We start from the raw sequence: 12,350 nt of genomic DNA on the forward strand, positions 1-12,350 counted from the left end.
CACGTTTAGATTGAATGGTAATTTATAATCAGTCACAAGAACGTCGAATCTGAATCACTTGAAAATATTTGGGGGGTGCTTAACTTTTTTCCAGGTGTATAGTTGGAGTGCAAGTTGATGTCCATGTAAAGAATGAAAGTGCTTTTGTACATTTTGCATAACTTCTAGAACTTCTAAACAGATTCAGTTAATGCAACATTTAAAAATGTTTTATAAATTGCCTGCAAAAAGTAAAACTATGTAACTGACTTCCAGTCATTTGTGAAAAACAAAATTTTTGCAGGAAAATGAGCTTGCCCGTAATTCCAAAGTTCCCAGAGGACCAATTTTGGTATCATCTTGGGTTTAGTAAAGCACAACTCTTATTCTAAAACTCATATATATACATACACACACACACATTTTATTTAACTAAATGTTTTCCTTATGGTACATGTTATGCAGCTATAGATTTGAACTATATTTTATGTAATAAAATTAATAAACAGTGGTAAGTTTATAAAATAATGATCTCATATTATATTATATATAACTTTCAAAACTAATTACTTTAATCAATAATGTCATGTTTTTTCTTCTGAACTATATTTGTAGAGGTCCTCTTTAAAAAAATTGTAATTATGCACAACTTAGGATAAGTTTTATTAACAAAACAGTTACAAATTATTATTCATTATTTTACTTGTTGTTAAACAAATGTTTAAACAACTAATCAATTATTCTGTATTCTTTATTTGCTCAAAGAAAATGTTGACTGTTGAATAGCTTATTCATTTAACTGTGTTTGTTAAATAGAAAGCATAGATGTCAGTAAACTCTCTATCAAAATGTATTCTATAATTCAATATGTAATATTTTCCAAGCTATAATTTCTTAATTTCAAAGGGAAATATTTAAATAAATTCACAATCTTCATTTGTATCATGTGACATTCCTTCACTAAGAAATACCCTTTTTATATATATTATTTCCACCCTTATTTAAGCTTCTGAGTTTTAATACAAGGTATACATCTTTATAGATATTGTTAAGACATAATCCAAATTTATAGACTCCAATCTTCTTGCTTTTACCAAGATATAAACAAGAAAATCGAACCCACACCCGACTTTCAATAATATGTCAATAATTCTCTTTGACATTTGCTATTGGATTATTTATAGTAAATTAATGGAAAAAGATTTTAATTTACTGAATTCCTTGTAAGGCTAGCTTGTTCTGATGAAAGGTACTGAATTATTCAGCCTACAGTTTCAGTCTTCACAATCACTAAGTCACCTCAAATATTTTAAGCAACTGACAGTTTAATTAGAAAGCCAGTTAAGTTATTATAGTTATTGATATTGTACAGAAAGGTAAAAGACTTACGTAAGTACTAAATTCCTGTTTGTTTTATGTATACTTTTAAATTATTGTTATAAAAATAATTACAATGTAACTAACTTGTTAGATTAGATAAGGAAACGTAAATGAAAAAATTAAATTAAAAATTTATTTGCAATGTATGCACACAAACTGCTTTATGTAATTTAATACTTGTTTACTGTAATTTCAGCTATGCTCTCGCTGGGTGATTTTTGCTTTTTGTTACTCTAGTTTAGTAATCTGACACAGTTCAAAGAGCAAACAAAACAATAAAATTAAATGAAATTAGATGTGAAACTGTTAGGAACCCAAGGTCATGTAGAATAAATAACTGTAATATATGTTAAAACTGCAGTTATTCTAAAAAAAAAAATGCTCTGATTCTTAACATGAAAATTACTTTGTAACTAAACCAGTCAGAATCAGACTGACTTTGTAAAATACTTTATTTTAAACCTGATTTGTTTGTGTATGAAAATTCTCATGTTTATAAAAAGCTTGCCAAATTTTGTTTCATAACAACTTTTAAATAATTTGTAATTGAATTTCTCTAAAAGTTCTGTAAAAGTAATCTGGTAAAGTCACAACTGAAAGGTGAAATAGTGCTTTTTGTTCACAATTTATTAAAGACCTGAAAATTTTCAAAGTTTGTAGAGAAATTTTTCATGTTGCTGTTATATCTCTGTGTTGTATTATTTTCTATTCAGAGCTACAGAAATATTTCTCAACAACAAGAACTGAAGAGGATAATTATGGTTGGCATGTACTAAGGCCTATTGAAATGTGCAATAATTTCCATTGTATAAAATTATTCATGGACTTGCTGAGTTTTTTAATTGAGTTACATAACTGCTTCAGAGCAAAATAAAAATAGTATTAAAAGAAAAATAAAGTAGATTAATGAATATAAAACAAGTTAAAACGAGTTGGATATATAAAATATAGCTTTTGGTTCAGTAATAGATAAAGAAATGTCTTGGTTCTATGCATTTATTTCATACAGTTTCATATTGTATAGACTAATGATCATAGGCAAATTTTGTATGGTATTATTAGAAGAAAATCAGAAACGAATATTATATTAGACATTTTATTCAGATATTAGGTTGCTAACCTAAGTATATGAGAAATCTCAGACAAATGGAAGTCCTTTTATAACAGTGTTTTAAAATGAACTTTCAAAAAATCCAGAAGATAAAAAGTCACAAAAGTACTAATTTCTTTTTAGAGAAATTATATGTTTTTCAGAAAGTCTGTATCAAGTTTAGTGTATTTTGTTTCTGTAACAGAAAGAAGAAAAAGAAAGAGTATGATTTTTCTAATCAACAGACAAGGCCCTTAGAGGGTTATATGTTATTAAATTGGAAAACTCACCTCATATTTGGCATAGGACACTCGGAACCATACTCTTGCACATGCATTCCGAAAAAACATACATCTACCCCATCAACTTCTTCAAAAGCAAATAAAGCTTTAGCTCTATATGGAAACTGCTCAGGAACCTGTCCATTCTCTATTAACCTGCCAACAAACAATAGAAAATAACTGAACTTTATCTTTCACTTTATTAAAACCATAATTAGCAACTTTGATTAAATTGTACGTTCTATTTCAGCCACCAAAAAAATAAATAAATAAATAAATAAATTAATTAATTAAAATAGGCTTCTTTCAAAATTTTGAATTTGGTCAAAATACATTTCTTAAAATGTTTGGTGGCATATACTGGGAAATCTGACATGGACTTTATACAAATTCATCCTAAATCTTAACTTGTCTGTGTGAACAATGCAGAATGCACCAGAACTTAGACATTCTAAAAGTTATATTACATTTCTAGAATTAAAATTAAATAAAATACTAATGAAAAATAAAATATCTTTGTTATTATAGTTTACAGTATTTGTAGTTTTAATATAACAAAAGAGGTAAAAAATAACAATAGTTGAGTTCGGTTAGCAGAAGCTGTGCAATCATAAAACTAATACTAGGAATAAAAAAAAAATGACAAGTAAGAGGCATATTTTGTATTAATTTGTTAAAAATTATGGAAATACACTGCTTTTCTATAATGACAGGAGAAAATGTAATTAACATTCAGGTTTAATCAAAAGAAAAGGAATTGAAAATAAAGTATACTTGATAAGCTTTAACTAATTTTTCTTAGAATATTCTAATGTTTTTAATTCATATTAGGAATGTATTTTATGTTTGTACATTTTGAAAAACATTTAATTCAGGTGATTTAGGTTTAGTTGAAAAGTGGTATATAATCATTTTTATCACAGGTTAGCTATAAAATTACATCCAGAAAAATGACCTTTTAAGTTATGAAACAAGTGAAAGAAATAACACTCCAAAGCTTGTAGTGTTTTATTATGTATACAAGTACAGATAAAATAATGCAAAAACACTGAAATTTACAATTACAGCTGGGAGATAAGTGTGATTTGCTAATCGATTATTCAAATGAGATGGATATAGTTGAAATAATTAAATATTGTATAACTTGGAACACTAGCTTCAATTAGTCAATTATTTTATTGAGTCATGAAATTAATCAATTAAGCTTGAATTAATGAAATAATAATGAGAAATCATAACAGTAATACTTTGATTACTTGGATGGTTGGAATAATCAAAAACAGTATTAATCAGAAAAATAAATCTGATTACCTTTGTGACATTTATTGAGTTAACTGTAATTTTGATTGATTATGACACTAATTAATGCTCAAAGTTAATGAACTTAATGATTAATCACAAAGATCCATATGCAATTTTAAGAAACATCCTGGTACAGATAAAAGAGAAGAAATCTGGAACCACAACTTAACCATGTTCATATAAGATGCTTTTATAGCCTCATCCAGTTTTTATAAATTTCAAAACTAACCTACAGTGCTTTAGTGTTTCAAATATTATGGAGTTCCACAAGGATAAATCATTATAAAATTCTGCATACAAAAGTAACAAACATGAAACAATCTTATGCTTGTAAAAATACATGGGCAAAATGTATAGCAATTATTAATACTTATGGATATGGTCTCCTTCAAACATTACATTGTTCCAAAATTCTTCAAATGCCAAAAAAGTTTTGACTCACAAAGTCATAAAACAAACTGGTTGGCTCTAACAATTACTTGATATGAATTAATGATGTTTAAGTGAAAATCTTAGAATCCACCTATATCTTCATTTTTCTACCTGTTCATTTTCCCTTGCACTTATTCTTAACAAAAAATGCAAGATTTCCAATATTATCTGCCTTCTCAGAGAACTGATCTGTTGATTTCATAAGGAAATCTATTTTCTTAGTAAATTTTAGCTTTTTCACATCCTCTATAAAACATTTTTTTTGCTTCTCTGATGTTTTTCTTTTTTCACTTTGCCTCTAAAGGTAAAGTTCATATTTATGTTTTGACATGATTAGTGACACCAGCAACAGATTTTTAATGGCAACACTTAGAACTCCTTCCACCGATGTACCATAATAAGACATTTCTATTCTACTAAGGACTGTTTAATTAGGTTTTTTATCTTAAACTCTTGTTTTGCAAAAACTTTTCTAGTCGAGCCTGGTAATGTAACAATGCAAGGAACATCTTTAATACTTCATAAAACCTGTCATCAGTCTTCATATAGGGTTATAGAAGTTCATCAACTCTTTTAGTTGGGATGTTGTCCAGAAAGCTGAATTTAACAAAAATTTCAACAACTTTCTTCAAGTTGGTTCTGCATTTGTAATAACTGGTATTTATTTATTTAAAGTTCAAAGATGAAAAGTTCATTCCCAAGGGGTACAATACAAGAGATTTACTGCAAACTTTCTGAAGCAACTCAAGAAGGAATATTTTACATTCAATAGAAATTCCATTACTACCTTTAACTTGCACCAGTTGACTCTTTTAAACTTTTTTTTTGTGAGGATGTCATTGTTAATGTTCTTGTAAGTGACATGATTCTTCTTGTCATTAACATCAATGGCAACAAGTTAATCTGCTGAAAGAGCCTGGCTGAAACTTCATTCTTAATGACCATTAAAATTTTGATACTGTTGTCAAGATATTAGATGAAAAGAACATCATGAACTTGTCTCTTTGAAAGGTAGAAAGAAAAGGCCACAGATGTCCTACCATGCACTTGAATATATAAATACACATATGGTGGCTGTAATGCCTCTTACATAGGCAAAAGTACATGCCAATTACACCTGTGAATCTGCAAACATACCAGAGTATCAAGTAGAACTGGTAACAAACTATCAAATCCACCAGATTCCACAATTTGCACACATACTGAAAACAGCAACCACTCCATCTTCATTACAAATTTCAAAGTCATTTCATCAAGATCATTCATTATTCAAATATTAATTAAAGAAAGTTTATCTATTAAAACGAACTCTGAACTTAAATAACAACACAGCTCCACTACAATTAAGTCTGTTCTGAATACTTGAATAATATTGTTACAATTTTTACATTATCCTATTCTTTCTTGTTTGTTTGGTTGTCTCTTTTTCATAGATTTTTTTTTATTGCTCAGAAGTGCATCTTTCAGATGGACCATGTAGCAATGAAATGGCTAACAGCTCAAATACTAAATAAATGATCCGAGAAACTGAAACTGTTGTATTAGGTTTACATAATATCAAAATTTTAAAAGTTAAGCTTTGTTATAAAATGAAAATCAACATCACTTTTCATCTTGGAACTACAAGATGAACATTATGCTTCAAAAGAAAATACTCACCGACTTCTGATTCCAGACTTCAATTCCACAACCTTATCTCCACTAGCAACAACTCTAACAGTCACCTCTCCAGCTCCTACTTCCTTCTTCCTGATAAAATTATTCACCCTGTTCTCTATGTAATTTCCTAGCTTAGTCTGAGGGAATCCTACAAAAACATGAGACACACAACATGGATATCCATAGACATTAAGTTTTAAAAATAATATAAATATTATGTATTTATAGGAATAAATTCATACTAAGACTAAAAACAATACAGATTACACTGGACAATAATACATTTGCTACTGGAGAAAACTCAAGTGATTCAGGGTAATTTGATGGTGCTGATTTCAAAAATGTAGTCAGAATTTGTCCATTGCTTTTGAAGATTTTAAGTTATTGTAAGATCTCACTATGTGAAATACCATGCAACCAAGTCAGTACAAAAAATTTATGCTGTAAAATAAAATTTACTTAAACAGTTTAATGAGTAAAAGGCATACATTTTTGAAAACTTCAAACACTGACTGTATTGTATTGGTGTAAAATTCTAAATATATTGTTCAGATATGCTATTTGTTTTTGATATAATTTTAGCAACTTGCATCACTTTTCCTTTATTCCCATGCTCATCTGCTCCACCCAGGAATCATAAAACCCTCCTCTCTCACTCAGTTTGCTAGAATGTTTGAGAAGTCCCTTGACCCAACATAAAAGGAGTGGATTCAAATTCCTTTCATCATTCCATTGGTCACTTCATCTTACTCCAAACACAGTCAAAATAAAGTCTGATCTTCTTCCTCGCATCATACCTCAATATAATCAAATTCTGCAAAACTTTTTTTTTTAATCTTTTAAACTCTGGTTCTGTAAACATAAACTAATATATATTTTAGAAAATCATTTGAAATACTGGCTACCTCCAGTTCAAGTACAGTCCAAAAGTGCAAAAATCACCCAAACAGTTTCTCCTACATTTGTGGAAAATAATATTACAGTTTCAAGAACATAAAACACCACACAAAAGGTAAAGACAAAATTGGGTTCCACATGTGCATTGTACAGTTTGCACATCTAGCTAAATAAAAAGAGAGCAAGTGTGCCATTTGTAGTTCCCATGATATGGCATAAGCCTAAAGTTTTTGGATATTCAGGAAAACTAAACAGCACACATCCAGATACTGCATCTGCAATTAAATTAGTACCTCATGGGAATGGATGGTCTTCCAGTGCCACATCCACCAGAAAATTGGGAAACAGAAGAGTTATCCTGCAAAGATGATAATGAATCATCTTCATCCTTTACATCTAGTGATGCTATTCCTGTAGCACTTCAACATAAACTGTTTCATCTGATCACACAAGAAAAGCAAAATGATTTGATTCAAGACTTATCTCTATCAAAGCAGCATGGGGAACTTCTTGGTTCTTGTTTACAGTAATGTAATTTATTAGCTCCAATTTACCGAATTCACCATCAATGTCTTGATTCTCACTACAGCATACAAGATACTTTGTGTTTCGATAAAAATTTTGATTCACTAATGTAAGAATTAGGCAATGAACATTATCCTCAAGAATGGATACTTTTTATTGACTCATCTAACGTTAGTCTAAAAGCTGTATTTTTTGCACAATGGGAACATTAAGCCACTGATTCCTGTTGCTCATGCTGTGAACATGAAACTTATCAAAGGATGCAGATTATACTTGAGGCCATCAAATATGATCACCATAGGTAAAACATATGTGGTGGTCTAAAAGTAAAGATCAGCAGATAGGCTGGTTGGACTCGTGGGATCACTTCAATGGAAGAAGGTAGCTTTTTTGGAATGGGTGGTTTACATTTAAATAGGATAGTGGCTGGCTTGTTTGCAAGGGCTATTAACTCAGCTGTAAGGGAAGTTTTAAACTAGGACTAGACAGTGGTGAGGGCCAGGATAAACTAAATGCAAAAAGAATAAGAGGCAGAGAAAAGATTAACATAGGAAATGAGTATAGAAGTAGTTATAAGGGTAGGCTTAATTGTTATTATTTTAAAACTAGAAGAATAAGAAATAAAACAATGACTTTAAAGCACTGGAAGGAATGGAGGATTTTGATATAATGGGAATAACTGCAGAGTGGGTATACCAAATATTGCTTTTTGTGTCTTTTGGGGCAGCTGACATCATAAAAATCATTGCAAAAAGAAGGAATGGCCAGTGAGAGAGAATTACAAGCCAGAGAAATAAAATATTGAGTATCAACCTTCGTTGAATCATCAAAATGTGTTTCTGCTCTCACTTCATATTAAACTGGAACTCATGAAACATATTGTAAAAGGAATGAACAAAGATGGTAATGGTTTCAGATATTTGTCTGACAAGTTTCCAAAAATCAGTGAAACAAAAATGAAAGGAGGTATCTTTGTTGGGTCATCATTTAAATTCATTGTCAAAAATATCTTAAGAAATTACAGAGATGAAAATTATGCTGTGATGATTGATGATATGCTTGAGAACAACAGTAAAATAGGGTCTAGGATGTCACTAAATATGCACTACTTAAACTCCCACTGATCTAGGTGCAGTGAGAATGAGCATGGTGAGCAATTCCACTAAGATATTTCTACAATAGAGCAGCAATATCAATGATGATGGAATCCTGTGGTTATGGGTGATTAAAGTACGAATCTGAGAAGGTCAAAAGGCACAACAACTTAAGCAGATATTTTGTAACAAAAACTAATACCATGATGGAAGGTTTGAACATAGCATGATTGTATTTACAATATTATTATACTCACTGCTTTTTTAAACTAGTATTATTATTATATACTGTTTTTGAACATTCTTAAATGTAATTTTCAATGAATAAATAAAGTTATTAAAGAAAACATTATTTTAAGAACATATAAGAATATTTAAAAAAAATCTGTTATAACTCAAAAACTGGAGATGTTCAGTAATTTTCAATATGATTTTTAGAATCAGCATTGTGAAATTACTGCATTTTTTTCTAGTGGCAGAGAAAAATTTTTGTTGCCCAGTGATATGTTCTCTAAATCAATATCCTAGTACCTCATTCACAGTAAATCCAAGAGATGTGTAGCAGAAACAGAGTAAGTGTCAAAGAAAACAATGCACTAAATGTCAAAAACTTTTGACTGTATAAACCTAAACACCATGAGAGTGCTGTGCCACTAAGAGGTCTTCCAACTCATTTTTAATAAAAATAAATAGACAGTGATATGAAAACATATGCTCATTCTCCAGAAATATATAGGTTTTATGCCCACTTTCTTTGGCAAATAACCAATTTTCCACCATGAGAAAAACTCATAGAATCATAATGGGGCTAGAACAGGTTTCTTATGTTTTATTAAAAGAATACTTACAAATTTAAGAGGCTTTATTTACAATTGTAGTGAAGAACTTTATCCTTTTCTCCAAGGTACTAACACATTTTTAAAAACAAAAAGATATAAATGTGTGGCATGTGTCTGAAACAATAAAATAAGGTGTGCACTGATGCTAGTTTTTGTCACTTTACAGTATTCAAACAATTTTGTGAAATTTTATTAAATTTTCAAATCACTCCCTTAAAAGACTAAAATAATTTCAAAATATACTGTTTTATTTTTAGCATTTCTATATGTTATTATAAACAAACAGCAAGTTACTTTAGTTTCAATGAAATATATAATTCTCCTCATAAAAGTGAACAGTAATCAGGCTTTGCATTTGGTGATGACAATTCTTGTGAATGACACCAACTAATGCCACATATGCAACAATCGCATACGAGTAAAGTAAAGCAATGAACACTAAATGGAGAAGTTACGAGAATTAAAAAACACACAAAAAAATAATAGTTGGAAGCCTAAACATGAAGTTAATTAAGATAATTTCTCAGGAAAAGAATAAATAAATGACTAGATACAAGTAATTCAAAAAAATAAAAGAATAAAAAGCTTAAAGTCATTACAAATTTTAAGATATGAAGTTCCTAACACTGTTTTATGTTCATGTAAATAACATGTATAAATAAATGAACTTTACCATAAAGATATCCAGTTTACCACTCATAAAACAGTTGGTTTAAAACATTTTTGAGGTTTAAAATCTGAAAATCTTTGGTATGACGTAGAACGTAATATAAATATAACCGTGCAGTATCTTCATTGAATGATTATAATCTTACTACTATTATCGAAATATAGGCTGCAAGCATTTTAGTTTGTCAGTGATTTCTTATCTGTTGTAGTCATAAACGTTTTAGTTTGGTGCTTAAAACAATCTACATAAATATATAAAAGTGAAATGGTATGTTTGTCTGTCTGCTAACTCCTCGCATACTATATGACCAATTACCATCAAACTTGGCATGACGACTCCTATGGACCCCAGAAATAACATGAAGAGGCAAAATTCACACCAGGTTTCCCACAAAAACTAATTTTTGGCTTTTAATTCAGTTTGTCTTCGTGTCATGGTCCTTTTGGTATTATTCAACACTATATACCATCCCATTGCGACAACAGTCACAATATTGTTGTTAGGTCAACAATGTTATTTATGTTAAATGCTTAATGTACATGTAATTTGTGGTTTATTTTTATTTTCTTTGGTTATATAAATGCAAACAGTTTAATTCAGAAACTTCTTCTTAAGTTAGTTAAGTTAATCAAATAACTACATTACTATTCCAGACAAATGTGATAACTTTGTTAAGGTTGTACAATAGATAAAGGAAAAGGTGTTCCCCTAATATTTGTCAAAAATTAATGGCTGTGTAAAATAGTAATTCTTGCACCTTGAAATGATACTGTTCATGACATAAATTATCAATTATTGCAAAAGGTTCCCAGATAGGAATTCACCCACAACTCAACTGTCAGTGTTCCAGTTACAGTTGATGCTGTAAATTATCCAACTGAATTCCTAAATTCTCTTGACCCACCAAGGACGCCAGGTCACAATCTGAAATTAAAGACTGGTTCACCAATAATGTTGTTGAGAAATATTGGTCCTCCAAAATTAAGTAATGGCACAAGATTAGTCGTTAATACTTTACTGCCACATGTTATTGAATCAACTGGTCATGCCAAAGGTGAAGATATCTTCATTCCAAGAATTCCTTTGCTACCATATGATTACCCTTTTCAATTTAGAAGGCTCCAATTTCCATTTACAATTTTTTGCAATGCAAATTAATAAGGCACAAGGTCAAAGATTAAAAGTTGCTGGATTGTTCCTAAAGCAGCCTTGCTTTTCACATGGTCAATTCTATGTAGGATGTTTAAGGTTTGAATCTCATCAAAACCTCTTTATATTGTCAGGAGGAACAATATCCAATGTGATATATCAAGAAGCTTTAATTTAGATAGTGTAATTTTTGTTTTTTGAAAATCAAAGGTTTAGGTAAAACTTAATGTGTTGTGAAAATTGAATTTTTTGAATAAATGTCCTTAAAAGTAATTTCACTGTGTTTTTAAATACCTATTTCAAGTAATTTGGACACCCATTCCCTGCACAAGTGTCCAAATTACTTGAAATAATTAAATATTAAAATCCACAAATCTTTTATGATACACAACTAAAATCTTTATTTAAATTGATCAATGGTTGTAAAAGTCACTAGATGTTTTAATGCCTTCTTCAGGAGTGTAAAAAAGTTATTGTGTGCTATACAAGTACAAAAGCCATAATCATGTGACACTAGTTTACAATTCAAACAAAGAAGATCACCCCATCTACATAATTTCTGAATTTCTAACCCTTCATCTTTATTGGAGATCATGTTGTTTTTGCTGTATTTCATTATTTCAATGGTTTCTCTAATATTTCTAGAAGTCATATTATTTGGTTGAGCCAAAATAACCATTTTTTTCCCACTGTATAATTTACATGTTCAGCAAATGCAGAATTTTCACTTTTGTTTTTAACATTTCTCTTATGTTAATTTCTTCTACTTTGACCAATGTATGCACAACCACATTCACACTAAACTTTATATATACCTGTTTTTTCCATTACATTTATTTCATCTTTAGATTTTACTGTTTCATATTTGACTATATTAACAAATGCTGATTTTAGTTCACTTTTTTGATCAACATTTATTTTGTTAAATTTTCTCATGGATCTATCAAGAATATGAATTGAGAAACCTTTGTCTAATGCTACATGTTTAATAAGTAATGATTCATATTTTAAATCTGCTGAATTAGAACACGGTTTCATTGATTTTTAAAAATC

The 12,350-nt window shown here is 29.6% G+C and overlaps 1 protein-coding gene across 6 annotated transcripts in view; it reads right to left on the bottom strand.

Annotated features, from left to right (window-relative positions):
* The window catches only part of LOC106465835 (CREB-binding protein-like), a 122,672-nt gene that overhangs the window by 25,948 nt on the left and 84,374 nt on the right, over positions 1 to 12,350 (bottom strand). For all 6 annotated transcript variants that reach the window (XM_022393785.1, XM_022393787.1, XM_022393786.1 and 3 more), the window contains 2 exons: positions 6,124 to 6,271; positions 2,740 to 2,886 (listed from right to left, as the gene is read on the bottom strand). In XM_022393785.1, coding sequence (XP_022249493.1) covers positions 2,740 to 2,886; positions 6,124 to 6,271 — 295 coding nt within the window. The remainder of the gene's footprint in view (positions 1 to 2,739; positions 2,887 to 6,123; positions 6,272 to 12,350) is intronic.

Source organism: Limulus polyphemus, unplaced genomic scaffold (genome assembly GCF_000517525.1).
Source record: "Limulus polyphemus unplaced genomic scaffold, Limulus_polyphemus-2.1.2 Scaffold2067, whole genome shotgun sequence".
NCBI classification, from domain to species: domain Eukaryota; kingdom Metazoa; phylum Arthropoda; class Merostomata; order Xiphosura; family Limulidae; genus Limulus; species Limulus polyphemus.